The 17,322-nt window shown below is 46.2% G+C and overlaps 1 protein-coding gene across 2 annotated transcripts in view; it reads left to right on the plus strand.

The window, feature by feature from the left end:
* The first annotated feature begins 16,509 nt into the window (after positions 1-16,509).
* The window catches only part of NECTIN2 (nectin cell adhesion molecule 2), an 83,841-nt gene continuing 83,028 nt past the window's right edge, over positions 16,510-17,322 (plus strand). Inside the window, exon 1 of one of the 2 annotated variants that reach the window (XM_058195694.1) lies at positions 16,510-16,849. In XM_058195694.1, the coding sequence (XP_058051677.1) occupies positions 16,792-16,849 (58 nt within the window). In that variant the 5' untranslated portion in view covers positions 16,510-16,791. The remainder of the gene's footprint in view (positions 16,850-17,322) is intronic. The other variant, XM_058195695.1, reaches the window with a different exon arrangement.

The following is a 17,322-nucleotide window of genomic DNA, read 5'->3' on the forward strand; positions in this document are numbered from 1 at the left end:
TTGACTTTTTTGACCACCCCCTGCAGATACCACTGGTATCAGATAATAACGATTTCATTTTCCAGACTGGCTCTAGAAGGATGGATTTGCCATCTGGAAATGTGAAAAAAATGGAGCTCTTTCCACGTTGGCACCAAGTCTAATAACTCTGCTGGCTGGGGAATTCTGGAACTTGAAGTTCACCCATCTTAAATCACAGTAGGTGGGGAATTCTGGGACTTGAAGTCCATGCATCTTAAAGGATGCTGGCTTAAAGGGAATTCTGGGCGTTGAAGTCTATCCAATTCAAAGCACTCTGGCTGGGGAATTCTGGGACTTGGAAGTCCACCCATCTTAAATCACACAGTGTGGAATTCTGGGACTTGAAGTCCATGCATCTTAAAGGATGCTGGCTGGGGAATTCTGGGCGTTGAAGTCTATCCAATTCAAAGCACTCTGGCTGGGGAATTCTGGGACTTGAAGTCCACCCATCTTAAATCACAGTAGCTGGGGAATTCTGGGACTTGAAGTCCATACATCTTAAAGGATGCTGGCTGGGGAATTCTGGGACTTGAAGTCTATCCAATTCAAAGCACTCTGGCTGGGGAATTCTGGGACTTGAAGTCCACCCATCTTAAATCACACGGTGTGGAATTCTGGGACTTGAAGTCCATGCATCTTAAAGGATGCTGGGTGGGGAATTCTGGGCATTGAAGTCCACTCAATTTAAAGCATGCTGGCTGTGGAATTCTGGGAGTTGAAGTCTACCCACCTTAAATCACACTAGGTGGGGAATTCTGGGACTTGAAGTCCACCCATCTTAAATCACACAGTGTGGAATTCTGGGACTTGAAGTCCATGCATCTTAAAGGATGCTGGGTGGGGAATTCTGGGCATTGAAGTCCATTCAATTTAAAGCATGCTGGCTGTGGAATTCTGGGAGTTGAAGTCTACCCACCTTAAATCACACTAGGTGGAGAATTCTGGGACTTGGAAGTCCACCCATCTTAAATCACACAGTGTGGAATTCTGGGACTTGAAGTCCATGCATCTTAAAGGATGCTGGCTGGGGAATTCTGGGCGTTGAAGTCTATCCAATTCAAAGCACTCTGGCTGGGGAATTCTGGGACTTGAAGTCCACCCATCTTAAATCACAGTAGCTGGGGAATTCTGGGACTTGAAGTCCATACATCTTAAAGGATGCTGGCTGGGGAATTCTGGGACTTGAAGTCTATCCAATTCAAAGCACTCTGGCTGGGGAATTCTGGGACTTGAAGTCCACCCATCTTAAATCACACGGTGTGGAATTCTGGGACTTGAAGTCCATGCATCTTAAAGGATGCTGGGTGGGGAATTCTGGGCATTGAAGTCCACTCAATTTAAAGCATGCTGGCTGTGGAATTCTGGGAGTTGAAGTCTACCCACCTTAAATCACACTAGGTGGGGAATTCTGGGACTTGAAGTCCACCCATCTTAAATCACACAGTGTGGAATTCTGGGACTTGAAGTCCATGCATCTTAAAGGATGCTGGGTGGGGAATTCTGGGCATTGAAGTCCATTCAATTTAAAGCATGCTGGCTGTGGAATTCTGGGAGTTGAAGTCTACCCACCTTAAATCACACTAGGTGGAGAATTCTGGGACTTGGAAGTCCACCCATCTTGAAGTTGCCAAGTTTGAGAACCCCTGCATGGTTATAACTTGATTTTTACAGGCGAGGTCAACGTTTTTATCTCCATTCTCAACCCCCCCAGTGTTCTTCCCGATTTCAACAGTCCCCCAAATGACACCCCCCCCCGCAGCTCCCCCTCAACCCCCCCTCCTCCCTCAAGTTACCTGCCCTGCGCTAAGCCACCATCTGAGTGACTCCCTTACGATCTTGCGCAAGGGCTAAATCCACCCATGGTGGTTTAGAAACCATAATTGACACCTTCTGCATTATGGAATTGCTGAAAACACGGTCTAATAATTCCACAAAGCTGGCGGGATTTGCGAAGCCGGAGATGAATAAGCTGGTGAGTCTTCAGCTGGAATTTCAAAAATGCCTTTTTTTGCTTAGGATCACACGCCTGGATTTCCCAGGTTCTGATCCCCTAATTCCTTAAGAGCTCTGGTTTTTTATTTTTTATTTTATTTTTAACACAATTTCTCTGTCTCATTTCTTCTCCGGCTCTTCTGCTTTTCTCCTTTTGTTTTCTCAAAACCTAAGCTGCCCTTTCTCCCTCCCCCGCATCTCCCAACCTGCTTCAGGCAGTCCTCGACATACCACCGTTTCATTTAGTGACCGTTCGAAGTTACAACAGCCACTGGGAAAAAAGTGCCTTGCGACAGTTTTTCAGACTTAAGGCCGTTGCAGCATTCCCCCACGGTCCCGTCAACAAAAATTCGGATGCTTGGCAACCGGCTCCTATTTATGACGGTTGCCGGGGTCACCTGATCCTCTTTTGCGACCTTCTGATAAGGCAAGTCAACAGGGAAGCCAAATTCACTTAACAAGAGCAGCGATTCACTTAACAAACGGCGGCAAGGTTGCAAAATGGGGCGAGATTCGCTTAACAACCGTCTCGCTTAGCAAGGGGCGTTTCGGCGCTCCGTTGGAGTCATAAGGCGAGGACTACGTTTATACCTGGGAAGGTATGTAAATGCCAGCTCCTTTGTCCGTTCCTGCCCAAGAAAGGAATGCCTGATATTTGAGCAGAGACCCACTTGTACATCTGGGGAGGTGGGAAGTGGGGGCACGTGGGCACGGCAATTGCTGGGGTTTATGGGCAGAGCGAATGGCACCCTGCCAAATCCTTATAAGAATTTTCTCTCCCTGGGCACCTTTTCCTTAATACAAGTTTTCCCCCTCCTCCTTCATTTCTACAGTGTCAGTAACCGAATTGGAGGTTTCACACATGCTCAGGGCCCTGTTCTATTCTGGTCACTCCAGCCACAAAACAGGGACTAGCACCATGAAACTGTTTTTTTGCCCATGGGGCAGTGGAGTCTCTGCAGTTCGTGATCAGAAAAGTTAAGCCAGAGGCCCCTATGGTGCGATCTGAATTCTGCCTGGTTTTTTTTTGTTTGTTTTTATCCCTGCTGGCGGGCAGAGCTTCCGCTGCAAGGGGCCCCGGGGGTCATTTTGACTTTTTTGACCACCCTGGGGTTGGGTGGGCACCAGGAAGATCCAGCAAGGGTCACCCCACCCCAAACGTAGGGCATGCGTGGGGGGTGCGGCAGGAGAATGAAAGCAGGAGGGCTGTTTTCAGGAAATGCAACCTTGCGGTTGTGTTAGTTTGTGCAATAGGTTTGTGCAACCTGTATTTTCTACACTCTGTTGTTTTTGTGTGTGTGTAGGGCAGAGAGAACAAGATTCAGGGAAAACATAAGGAAGTAACTTCTTGATGTAACAGGCGTCAGTTGGCACCTTCTCCCAAGTTCCCCTTCTCTGACTCGGCTGCCCTCCTGATCCTTTATGTGGAAGAAGATGGGAGTTGTAGTCCGATGTGTGCGTCCAGAAGGCACCAGGTCAAAACAGCCAACAACAGGACCTGGGGGTGGTGGGGTTAAAACGACAGGCGACTCCTTTGGAAGAAAGAGCCCGAAATATCCATGTTTGCCAGTCGGGGACCCCAAGGGGGCTAATCAATTTTCCCAATAAGTCCGACCGAGGCTGTTGGGTCCAGGGATTTAAAGCACAACGCTATAAACAAGGAGATGGTGAGTTCTAGTTCCACCTTAGGCATGGAAACCTGACCGGCTGACTTTGAGCCAATCAGCAGGAAACAGTGAGTTCTAGCCCCGCCTTAGGCATGAGAGCCAATTGGGTGACTTTGGACCAATCAGCAGGAGGCTGTGAGTTCTAGTCTCTCCTTAGGTACAAAAGCCAGCTGGGTGACTTTAAGCCAATCACCAGGAGGCTGTGAATTATAGTTCTGCCTTAGGCACAAGAGCCAGTTGGGTGGCTTTGAGCCAATCACCAGGAGACTGGGAGTTCTAGTCCCACCTTAGGCATGAAAGCCAAGTGGGGGACTTTGGGCCAATCACCAGGAGACTGGGAGTTCTAGTCCCACCTTAGGCATGAAAGCCAAGTGGGGGACTTTGGGCCAATCACCAGGAGACTGGGAGTTCTAGTCCCACTTTAGGCATGAAAGCCAGCTGGATGACTTTGGGCCAATCACCAGGAGACTGGGAGTTCTAGTCCCACTTTAGGCATGAAAGCCAGCTGGATGACTTTGGGCCAATCACCAGGAGACTGGGAGTTCTAGTCCCACCTTAGGTACGAAAGCTGGCTGGGTGACTTTGGGCCAATCAGTAGGAGATGGTGAGTTCTAGTCCTGCCTTAGCCACAAGAGCCGGTTGGGTAACTTTGGGCCAATCACCAAGAGACTGGGAGTTCTAGTCCCACCTTAGGCCTGAGAGCCGGTTGGGTAACTCTGAACCAATCTCCAAGAGGCTGTGAATTCTAGTCCTGCCTTAGGTACAAAAGCCAGCTGGACCAATTCCTCTCTCTCTCTCTCTCTCTCTCTCAGCCCATCCCACCTCACAGGGTTGTTGTCGTGAGGAAAAACTCAAAGAGGAGGAAGAAGTATTAGCTAGGCTCACTGCCTCGAGTCATTTATAAAAATAAGAAAGGAGGATCAAACAGCCTAAAATAAAAAAAAAAAACCAACAACCAGTCGCAGGGTGCATCCAGGCCTCTCCTTCCTTCCCCCCTCCCCATCTCCCCAGAAACCAACAGGATGATGCGTCACTTGTGGTTTCTAATTGTCGGGGAGCACCGCGGTTGTGCGTGATACTTGCTGAGCTGCCCTGCAGCAGCCGGAGCGGCCTGGCCTTGTGCAAACACACCCACTCGATTTCACTTTATCTGCGCGCAGATCAGATCGTCCAACCTGGCCCGGAGGCGCCCAGTCTCTCTCCGTGGGTGGGTTGTTTCTTTCCGAGAGCGCAGACCCCGGCCGTGCCCCAACGAGGTGGATCTGCCTGGTATCTACCTTCCCCTCCGAGCCGGGCCTGTCAGCGGCTGCCGGAGTGCTGTGATTGAGACCAGGTTCCTCGGGTGATGGACAGATGGAGCGCAGTGGCGCCTCTCAGCTCCACCACATTCCACACCTTGGGTTGGGGAAGAAGGCAGGTGCCGAACCAGAGACCTCTTGGGGTTTCTCACGGCTAGAGATATAGCAGCCTTCCAATATTTTGGGGGGGCTGCCACAAAGAAGGACTAGGGGGTGACCTGGTAGGAGTCTTCCAATATCTAAGGGGTTTGCCACAAAGAAGAGGGAGTCAAGCTATTTTCCAAAGCAGGGGTCTCCAATCTTGGCCACTTTAAGTCTGGAGGACTTCAACTCCCAGCTGGCTGGGGGATTCTGGGAGTTGAAGTCCTTCAGGCTTAAAGTGGCCAAGGTTGGAGACCCCTGCTCCAAATCGCCAGAAGGCAAGACAAGAAGCAACGGATGGAAACTCGTCAAGGGGAGAAGCAACCTGGAACGAAGGAGAAATTTCCTGACAGTGAGAACAATTAACCATTGGAACAGCTTGCCACTAGAAGTTGTGGCTGGTCCAACATTGGACAGTGAGCTTTGAACCTTTTTGGCAGCTTCCCGTGGGCAAACCCTGTTTGATTAGTTTTGTGTATGTGCGTGTGTGTATGGTGTTTTTTTTGACCAGTGGTGAAGTCCAAATTTTTTTTACTACCGGTTCTGTGCGCGTGGCTTGGTAGGCGTGGCAGAGGAAGGCTAGTGCAAAATCTTCATTCGCACCCCTCTCCTGGGGGAAGGATATTGCAAAATCTCCATTCCCTCCCCACTCCTGGGGGAAGGATACTGAAAAATCCCCATTCCCACCCTATTCTGGGGCCAGCCAGAGGTGGTATTTGCCGGTTCTGCAAACTATACAAAATTCCTGCTACCGGTTCTCCAGAACCTGTCAGAACCCTGCTGGATTTCACACCTGGCTTGACTCCCTCTTCTTTGTGGCAGCCCCTGAGATATTGGAAGGCTGCTATCATGTCTCCCCTAGTCCTTCTTTTCATTAAACTAGACATACCCAGTTCCTGCAACCGTTCTTCATATGTTTTATCCTCCAGTCCCCTAATCACCTTTGTTGCTCTTCTCTGCACTCTTTCTAGAGTCTCAACATCCTTTTTACATCGTGGCGACCAAAACTGGATGCAATATTCCAAGTGTGGCCTTACCAAGGCCTTATAAAGTGGTATTAACACTTCACGTGATCTTGATTCTATTTCTCTGTTTATGCAGCCTAGAACTGTGTTGGCTTTTTTTTGGCAGCTGCTGCACACGGCTGGCTCCTATCTAAATGGTTGTCCACTAGGACTCCAAGATCCCCCTGGCAGTTACTACTATTGAGCAAGGTACCACATATACGGTACCTGTGCATTTTGAGTTTTTTTTTGCCTAAATGTAGAACCTTACTTTTAAGGGTTGAATGTTTTTCAATCGTAGTGACAATAAGAATAGAATAGAATAGAATAGAATTTTATTGGCCAAGTGTGATTGGACACACAAGGAATTTGTCTTGGTGCATATGCTCTCAGTGTACATAAAAGAAAAGATACGTTCATCATGCTTGCATCCCACAATAATGCTTGCATCCCACAATAATACTTTTAATGCCGTTGAATAACGATGCGTATCCCAGGTCCTTGGGAAGGACTCAATAGATGAATTAAAAAAAAACCAAACCCAACCAAATCCAGTTTGAACATCTGGTTGACTGTGCGATGAACCATGATATTAATCATCATAATCCCTTCATATCCCATCAAAGGGAACTCAAAGCATCTGCATAAAAATTGCAGCGGAGACAGGGCAGGTGCCAGAAAGAACAAACTCCTGTTAAAAAGGTAAAAAGATGGAAAACTTCCCCCCCTCCCGCCCCGCCCCAAACGCAGACAAAACATCACCGATGCGTTTTTGAGACACAGACACCAAAATGGCAAGCGAGACAATTTGGATTTTATACCCTTAAATGGACGGATTTTTCATCAAAATGAGAATGAGCTGCAAAACGAGAATGATTGGAAACTTGATTTCCCCAAAAAGAGATCCATTAGGACTTCGTGTCTCTGGTTGAAGTGCCACGTCCAGACTTATAAATCGGATCCGTAATTTGTTTTCTGAGAAAAATCTTTGCCTTCCTTCACTCCTCATTTATGATTTAATTAGCTGTCCATAGGCTTGGGGACAGGAGACCAAGAGTTTGCGTTTTCCTGGATGTGCAAAATACAGTCAAACAGACTTTAGGCAGGGCAGGGAGGGGCTGCAAGCCAGAGGTGGGTTTCAGCAGGTTCTGACCAGTTCTGGAGAACCGGTAGCGGAAATTTTGAGTAGTTCGAAGCCGGGATCTCCAACCTTGGTCCCTTTAAGACTTCCCAGAGTCCCTCAGCCAGCAAAGAAGGAAGGAAAGAAAGAAAAAAAGAAAGGAGCAAGGGAGGGAGGAACAAAAGGAAGGAGGGAAGGAAAGGAGCGAGGAAGGAAAAAAGAAAGGAAAGGAGGAAAGAAAGAAAGAAAAAGAAAGAAGAAAGAAACAAAAAAGAAAGAAAAAGAGAAAGAAAGAAAGAAAGATGGAAGGAAGGAAGGAAGGAAGGAAGGAAGGAAGGATGGATGGATGGATGGAAGGAAGGAAGGAAGAAAGGAAGGAAGGAAGGAAGAGAAAGAAAAGGGGATTGTCTATTTATTTATTTATTTTATTTATTTTATTAGATTTTTATACCGCCCTTCTCCCGAAGGACTCAGGGTGGTGTACAGCCCTGAGTCCTTCGGGAGAATGTATAATGTGTGTAATTATAATGTGTGTAATTTGTTTTTATTCCTTGCACTGATTCTTCAGTTACACAGCGTTCCAGATTAAGCCAAAAATCCTTCAATGAAATGTTGGGTGGTCCAATCTGTTGGGTAAACCAGGTTTTCACCTCGAGCCACAACATGGCTCGTTTGGACCTGTGCGACCCACGGAATTCCTTCTGGCGTTCCTTCTTTTCATGCCTTCTCGAGAGGATTCCGGTTTGGGAACAGCCCGCGGCGAGCAGGGCAGCCTTTCCAGAACAGGCTGTGATATGTTGATGGGAATAACAACAACAACAACAACAACAACAAAAAATCGGAATGTCTCTTCAGGGAGAGAGAACGCAAATCCCTCCGGATTCGTCTCCTACCCCTTTGGTTCTCCAAAGTGACTCTCTGGATCCCAGCCATGGGTTTTCATAACTTTTGCATAACCTGCTGCTGTTTGGGAATCCACGCTCAGAAAGCACATCGTTACAGATGTGAGGGGGGAAAAACTCGCCCACTCCGAAAAATTGAGAAGAATTTGGTTTTCGGGGTGGTGGGAAAGTGGGGCAGGCGGGGTTAGAGCGAAGTTTGGGACATTGGTGCAAAGTTAGTGGTACAATTCTGAAGAAATCGATCAGTGTTTCTCAAGCTTGGCCCCTTTAAGACCGGTGGATTTCAACTCCCAGAATTCCCCAGCCAGCCAGCTATGGCTGGCTGGCTGGGGAATTCTGGGAGTTGAAGTCCACCGGTCTTAAAGGGGCCAAGCTTGAGAAACACTGAAATCAAGGATGCCAAATTTCACACCGGGGTCCAAAATAACAGGCTGTGGTATTTGCCACCAAGCCTCTAGATTTGCGAAGCAACGTCTTCTTTCGCACTCGGTTCTCAGCCCTTTGCGCAAGCCGGGGGGGCTCCTTCAGGTGCCTGGTGAGAATTGAGGAAGAAATAGGTGGGTTTGTAACTGTCTAGTAGTTGGTCTCGGCTTTTGCGGAAGGGCAGTTTCTCACTGACGTTGAGTGTGGTTGGCAAAGGAAAGTAGGAGGGAGAAAACGCAAAGTGGATGAGGTTGCTAAACTTCCTGTGCTCCAAGGAATGTCTCTTTTGTCTTTCTTTCTTTTTCCTTCTATCCTTCTTTCTTTTCTCTTTTCTTTTCCTTCTTTTCTTTTTCTCCCCCCTCCCTTTTCTTTCTTTTTCTTTTTTCCCCTTCCTTCCTTTTCCTCTTTCTAATCTCTGTCTCTCCCTCCTTCCTTTTCTCCTTCCTTTTTTCTTTATCTGTCTCTCCTTTCCTTCTCTCCCTCCTTTTTCTCTTTCCTTCTTTCTTCCTATCTTGTCTGTCTCTCCTTTTTTTCTTCTCTCCCTTTTTCTTTCTTCTTTCCTCCCTTCCTTTTTTTCTGTCTCTCTCTTTCTTTCTCTCTCTCCTTTCTTTTCTCCTTCCTTTTTTCTTCCTTCCTTCCTTCATGTCTCTCCTTTCCTTCTCTCCCTCCTTTTTCTCTTTCTTTCATGTCTCTCTCCTTCTTTCCTTCTCTCCCTTTTTCTTTCTTTCTTTCCTTCCTTCCTTTCTCTCTGTCTCTCTATTTCTTTCTCTCTCTCTCTCCTTTCTTTTCTTCCTTTTTTCTTTCTTCCTTCCTTCCTTCCTTCTTTTATGTCTCTCCTTTCCTTCTCTTCCTCCTTTCTCTTTCTTCCTTTCTCATCTGTCTCTCCTTCTTTCCTTCTCTCCCTTTTTCTCTTTCTTTCCTTCCTTCCTTCCTTTAACACTGTCTCTCTATTTCTTTCTCTCTCTCTTCTTTCTTCCTCCCTCCCTCCCACCCCTTTCACTCTCTGTCTGTCTGTCTGACTCTCTCGTTTTCTGTCTCCCTCCATCCTGTAATAAAAACAGTTGGAACCTATCTAAGCAATAGAAAAGAACAACAGATACCCAGGGAGAAAAAGCAATAAAAGCATAATCTTCAAGGCCACCTGTTCCCCAAAGGGTTGTAACACACTACCTTAGTCCAGGTGGGCCTGATGCAGAAAGCCAAACTCTCAAGGTTTCTCTAAACAAGGTTAGGAACAGGATCTGTTTGGATTTCAAAGCAGATCTATGAGAACTTGGCTGATAGAAAACCGTAAACTTTGAGCCAGCAATTCCTCACAGCACTGGAGGCAAGCATCAGAGCACTACAAGGCTCTTTCTATGGCCCCAAGGAGGGGCGTTCAGAGGCAGCCGGGCTGATCTATAGCGGATACCCTTCACCCAATTGGGGTCATAAGTCAAGGACTATCTGTACACTAATATAAATATAGCTCCTACGATTGACTTATCACCACCACTAAACAAGACAACTCAACTACCACTAAACTACCAACCCAACAAGACAGACACAGACTTCAGAGGATCATTAGAACTGCAGAAAAAACAATAGCTACCAACCTGCCTTCCACTGAGGACCTGTATACTGTATGAGTCAAAAAGAGGGCTGTGAAAATATCTACAGACCCGTCACATCCTGGACATAAACTGTTTCAACTCCTACCCTCAAAACGACGCTATAGAGCACTGCACACCAGAACAACTAGATACAAGTTTTTCCCTGAAGGCCATCACTCTGCTAAACAAATAATTCCCTCAACACTGTCAAACTATTTACTAAATCTGCACCACTATCAATCTTCTCATCGTTCCCATCACCAATCTCTTTCCACTTATGACTGTATGACTGTAACTTTGTTGCTGGTAATCCTTATGACTTATATTGATATATTGACCATCAATTGTGTTATAAATGTTGTACCTTGATGAAGGTATCTTTTCTTTTATGTACACTGAGAGCATATGCACCAAGACAAATTCCTTGTGTGTCCAATCACACTTGGCCAATAAAGAATTCTCTTCTCTTCTCTTCTCATTGTTTTATTCCTATTAAATTGTATTGTATTGTATTGTATTCTTATTGTTTTATTTCTATTCTATTCTAATTGTTTTATTCCTATTCTATTCTTTCCTATCCTATCCTATCCTATCCTATCCTATCCTATCCTATCCTATCCTATCCTATCCTATCCTATCCTATCCTATTCTATTCTACTCTTATTATTTTAAGAAGGGAAAAAAGAACAAAACTAAATGCAACATTTATATTTAGAGCAACTGCCCCCTCGTGTGGTCAGAATGCAGACTGCAATGAATTTTGACATTCTTCACCCAAGCTGAATTTTCACCCCTTCCTTTCCTGGAAAAAAATGTTCACACTTAATACTCTTAATAGCACTTAATATTCTTCGAATGAAGTCATCCAAGGTCAAGTGGATGGGATGCTGAATGTGGCACATTGCACAGAGGGTCTTTTACTATTTTTCATCTCTTACAGCTAGACCTCATGGAGCCCAAAATTTCTATTGCTAAGCGAGACCAGTTATTGAGTGAGTTTTGCCCCATTTTTACGGACCTTCTTGCCGCAGCTGTTAAGTGATTCGCTGCAGATGTTCAATTCATAACATGGTCGTTAAGTGAATCTGGATTCCCCGTTGACTTTGCTTGTCCGAAAGTCACAAAAGGAGATCACGTGACCTTTCCCCCCCACCCCCCCGGGACACTGTGACCGTCCGTCATAAACACGAGTCACTTGCCAAGCGTTCCGAATTTTGATCATGTGGCCATAGGGATGGTACACCGGTCGTAAGTATGAAAAACGGTTATATTTCACTCACTTTTTTTTCAGTGCTGTTGTAATTTTGAACGGTCACTAAATGAACGTTGAGGATTGCCTGCATTTCGGATGTTTTTCCTGGACCCAAACAAATTCCAAGGAATTTGTGTGTATTATATCCATCTTTCCTTCTGATTCAAGGATGGAGAAACGCCTCCGAACCAGTGGTGAAATCTGAACCTGTTTACTACCAGTTCGCTGGCTGCACATTTGCGCTGCGTGCATGTATGCGCAGGGCACACTACGCACCAAATGCGAGGTGCGGACACACAGTGCACACCAAAAGGAGGCATTGGGTAAGTGGAAAAGCACGCAAAGCTGGCTGCGGAATTCTGGGAGCTGAAGTCTGCCAGGCTTAAAGTTGGCAAGGTTGAAGACCCCTGAGCTGGGTGACTGTGAGCCTATCACCAGGAGACGGTGACTTCTAGTTCTGCCTTAGGCATGAAAGTCGACTGGGTGACTTTGGGCCAATCACCAGGAGACAGTGAGTCCTAGCTCACCCTTAGGCATGAAAGCCCGTTGGATGACTTTGGGCCAATCATCAGCAGTGAGTGAGTTCTAATCCCGCCTTGGGCATGAAAACCGACTAGGTGACTTTGGGCCAGTCCTCTCTCAGCCCAACCCACTCACAGGGTTGTTGTTATGGGGAAAATAGGAAGGAGTATTAGATACTCCTTAGAATATTATTATTATTATTAATATATATATTATTGCTCCCAGAAGCACGAAGCTGAAGCCTGAAGATGACGAATGAGACTTCGTCGAAATGTCGCCAAGACACTTCCAATTTTACGCGGGAGAAAACCCGAATAACCAAAGACCTACATACAAACACCCGCGAAAACCTCAGAAAACAAATATATATATATATATATATATATATATATATATATATATATATAGTATATATATGTCCAATTGTTTCCTTTTATTACATCCAATTAATATAGTTATTACATACTTATGCATATATATATGCTTATATATTGTATAGTTATTTCATGCTTATGCTTATATATACTGTGTGACAAATAAATAAATAAATAAAATATGTTCACTGTTATGAACATAAAATAAAGGCAGGATAGAAATAATAAGTTAAAGTTAAAAAGTGAAAGGATAGCTTTCTTCAACTGATAGCCCTGTTTTCCCCTGTAATTTTAAGGGGGAGTTTTAGAGAGGGGAGGCCAGGTGAATGGAAGGAACTGGTGATTTAAGCCTCAAGGGACCAAAAGGAGGGGGGGGGAACAGCCGGTTTTGAGGAAGTGAAAGGAATGTGAGGTTTCGAATTGCACATGAATAGAAAGACTCATGCCCACAAAACCTGCCAGCCAGCTTCATTCTACATTATTCATGTGGGTGCCTACCATTTTGAGAGATTCCCATTCCCATGAGGCTGGGTGATCAGGAGGAACAGGGGAATTGACAAGCTGGGGGGTGGAGAGGAGGAGGGAGAGGGAGGGGGGAGGGAGAGAGGGGGAGAGCGAGAGGCTGGGTGATCAGGAGGAAAAGGGAATTGACAACCTGGGGAGGGAAAGAGGGAGGGAGGAGGAGAGGAGGAGGAGGAGAGGCTGGGTGATCAGGAGGAACAGGGAATTGACAAGCTGGGGGGAAGAGGAGGAGGAGAGGAGGAGAGAGGGGAGAGAGAGGCTGGGTGATCAGGAGGAAAAGGAATTGACAACCTGGGGGGAAGAGGGAGGAGGAGGAGAGGAGGAGGAGGCTGGGTGATCAGGAGGAACAGGAGAATTGATAAGCTAGGGAGAGAGAGGGAGGAGGAGGAGGAGAGGAGGAGAGAGGGGAGGACGGGAGGAATGGAATGAGGGAGGGAGGGAGAGAGTGCCTGGGTGATTAGGAGGAACAGGGGAATTGACAAGCTGGGGAGGGGGGAGAGTCAGGAGAGAGGGAGGGGAGAGAGAGAGAGAGAGAGAGAGGAGAGAGAGGGATGGAAGGAGGGAGAGGGGAGAGGGAGGAGAGAGAGAGAGGCTGGGTAATCAGGAGGAACAGGGGAATTGACGAGCTGGAGTGGAGAGAGAGGAAGGGAGAGGGAGGAAGGAGAGAGGGGGAGGGCGGGAGGGAAAGAGAGGCTGGGTGATTAGGAGGAACAGGAACTGACAAGCTGGGGAGGGGAGAGAGACAGAGGGAGGGACAGAGAGAGAAACCACAATGACATCATTGTGGAAGCTGCAAGAAAAAAAACCACCCCTAAATTATTCTTCTTTTAATTTTAATGTTTATTGATTGTATTGTACATCACCCACAGCCTATCTCTCAGGCAGATGGGCGGTTTAGAAATATGAAATATAAATTAAAAATACGATTGGCAAAACACCTGGAGAGATGACATCACAGCACACCCACAAATACAAACACACACACACACACACAAAGTACGTTATTTCCACCCTTCCCCCACCTTTGCTGCTTGTATGGAAACTCCCTTTTCTGAAGAGCAACAGGTGGAGGGAGGAAAAGCAATTCAAAAAATATTCTAAAACATAATCTAGGATGTAATTATTTTCCAAGCCTGTGCATCTATGCATGCATGAGAAGGTGGAGACCACTAGGGGGCGCTGGATGCTTGTAAAACCAGCAAGACCTCGCCAGAGTGACCAAAAATTAAAAAAAAAAAAGGCCAGGGAAAAAAAATGAATTTATTCAGATTCCGGAAATAAAAATTAATACTCTGCCCTCTGCCGCCCCCCCCCCCCACTAGCATTTCTGACGACTGCCCTGGGTTGAAAATAACTCCCAGTCTGGAAAACTGACTTATCAGGGGAAACACTTAATCCTTCATCCAGTTTCCTTGCTGTGCTAGTTTTCTACTTGCAGGAAAATGGAAACAGCGACGTGAGATTCGAAAATGCTACTCTCTCTAGTACAGGGGTCTCCAACCTCGGCAACTTTAAGACTTGTGGACTTCTGGGAGTTGAAGTCCACAAGTCTTAAAGTTGCCATGATTGGAGACCCCTGCTCTAGTATATGACTAGGGCGGGAGTCTGCAAACTTGGCTCTTTTAAGCTTTTGCACTGTGTGCCTTAGGGTTTCTCAACTTTAGCATCTTGACGATGTCTTTTCCCTTTCCATGGGGCGCAGCGGTTAGAATGCAGCATTGCAGGCTAACTCTGCCCACGGGCCGCAGTTCAAATCTCATCAGGTTCAAGGTTGACTCAGCCTTCCATCCTTCCGAGGTGGGTAAAATGAGGACCCAGATCGTTGGGGGCAAATATGCTGACTCTGTAAAACCGCTGCAAAGCGCTATAAAGCGGTATATAAGTCTAAAGTCCTATAAGTGTTGTACCTTGATGAAGGCATCTTTTCTTTTATGTACACTGAGAGCCTATGCACCAAGACAGATTCCTTGTGTGTCCAATCACACTTGGCCGATAAAAAAATCTATTCTATTCTATTCTACTCTATTCTACTCTACTCTCTATTCTATTCTATTCTATATATTCCATTCCATTCCATTATTCTATTCTGGACTAGCCTGATTTTTATTTTTATTGGATGGGTTTTTAAAATTGTGTTATTTTACAGGGGAGTATGTTTTTTAACGTTTTGGGCATTTAAATTAGTTTTTTAAGGGTTGTTTTTAAATTATTGTGTGTATTTATATTTTATCTGCCTGTTCACCGCCCTGAGTCCTTCGGGAGAAGGGCGGTATACAAATTAAAATATTATTATTATTATTATTATTATTATTATTATTATTATTATTATTATTATTATTATTATTATTATTATTATTATTCTATTCTATTCTACTCTACTCTCTATTCTATTCTATTCTATTCTATATATTCCATTCCATTCTATCTCACTCTACTCTCTATTCTATTCTACTCTCTATTCTATTCTATATATTCCATTCCATTCCATTATTCTATTCTATTCTATTCTATTCTATTCTACTCTACATTCTATTATATTCTATTCTACTCTCTGTTCTATTCTATTCTATTCTACTCTCTATTCTATTCTACTCTACTCTACTCTCTATTCTATTCTATTCTATTCTATATATTCCATTCCATTCCATTATTCTATTCTATTCTACTCTACTCTACTCTACTCTCTATTCTATTCTACTCTACTCTACTCTCTATTCTATTCTACTCTCTATTCTATTCTATATATTCCATTCCATTCCATTCTATTCTCATTCTATTCTATTCTATCTCATTCCATTCTATCTCATCTCATTCTATTCTATTCTCACCTCTGTTCTCATCTCATTCTATTCTACTCTACTCTCATTCTATTCTATTCATTCTCTGTTCTGTTCTCATTCTATTCTCATTCTGTTCTCATTCTATTCTATCTCTATCTATCTCATCTCACTCTGCTCTCTGTTCTGTTCTGTTCTATCTCACCTCTGTTCTATTCTATTCTGTTCTGTTCTATTCTATTCTATTCTGTTCTATCTATCTCATTCTACTCTACCTCTGTTCTATTCTCTATTCTATCTATCTCATTCTCTGTTCCATTCTATTCTATCTCTATTCTCTCTCTCTCTCTCTCTCTCTGTTCTATCTCTATCTCATTCTATCTCATTCTATTCTATTCTATTCTATTCTATTCTACTCTACTCTCTGTTCTATTCTATTCTATTCTATTCTATTCTATTCTATTCTACTCTACTCTCTGTTCTATTCTATTCTACTCTCTGTTCTATTCTATTCTATTCTATTCTATTCTACTCTACTCTCTGTTCTATTCTATTCTATTCTATTCTATTCTATTCTATTCTATTCTACTCTACTCTCTGTTCTATTCTATTCTATTCTATACCCTAACCCACCCCCTGGATCAAGGCAAGCTCAAGCCCCGCGATCGAGGCACCTTTCACGCCCCAAAACAACCCCAAAACAACAACCACCACCACAACAACAGCCGGCCGACAACCTCACCTGTCGGCTGCCCAGGTGGAAGTGGCGCTGCTCGGCGGAAGAGGGGAGGGTATATATATACACCCAGAGGGGTGGGGGGGGGGGGCGGGGGGTTGGCACCTGGGGGTGGGCGTGGCCGCCCTTCCGCCCCGCCCACCCCCCGGCGGAGGGGTGCCAGAGGCGCCCTGGGCGGCCGGAGTTGCTGGCGGAGGGGAGCGAGGCGAAAGAAGACGACGAAGGAGACGAAGCGGCAGCGGCGGCAGCGGCGGCGGCAGCCCAGCTGGGGGAAAGCAACCGCAGCGGAGGGGCTCCGAGGCGAAGCCGCGGCTCAAAGCACCAACGTCGGACGGACGGACGGAGGGACCCCCCCAAGAGACACCCCCACACCCCCGGAGGACCCCCCCGCCGGCCCCATTGCTCGCCTTCTCCTCCTCCTCCTCCTCCTCCTCTCCTCCTGCGCCCCATGGGCTCGGCGCGGCGGCCGTGCGCTTGGGCGAGCCTCCTCTGGGGCTGCCTCTCCGGTGAGTGAGTGAGTGAGCGGGCGGGCTTGGGCTTGGTTGCGGGGGGGGGGGGCTCCGCCGGGTTTCCTTCAGCCGCCCCGCAGACGGACGGACAGACAGACAGATAAGATAGACGGACGGACGGACGGTGTCTTTTTTTTTTTCCCCTCCATCTCTCTCTCTCTCTCTTTCTCTTTCTTTTTTTCTTTCTTTCTTTCTTTCTCTCGTTCCCCCCCTCCCCCCGCCCCGAAATGGCCGGCCTGAAGTTTCCCCCCCCCCACTTTCTCCGTCCCTCCCCGCCAAGATGGCCGAGGGCCCGAGAACCTGTTTCCCTTTGGCCGGCCGGCCGGTCGGCCAGCCGCCCTCAGCTCGGGCTTTGAGGCGGGGAAGGAAGGGGAAGGAGGGAAAGAGTGGGGAGGGGAAGGGGAAGGGGAGGTTAGGGTTAAGGAGGCGACGCCGCCGCCCTTTCGCGGCTCTTTCTCGCTCGTTTTCTC

Source organism: Ahaetulla prasina, chromosome 10 (genome assembly GCF_028640845.1).
Source record: "Ahaetulla prasina isolate Xishuangbanna chromosome 10, ASM2864084v1, whole genome shotgun sequence".
Taxonomy (NCBI): Eukaryota; Metazoa; Chordata; class Lepidosauria; order Squamata; family Colubridae; genus Ahaetulla; species Ahaetulla prasina.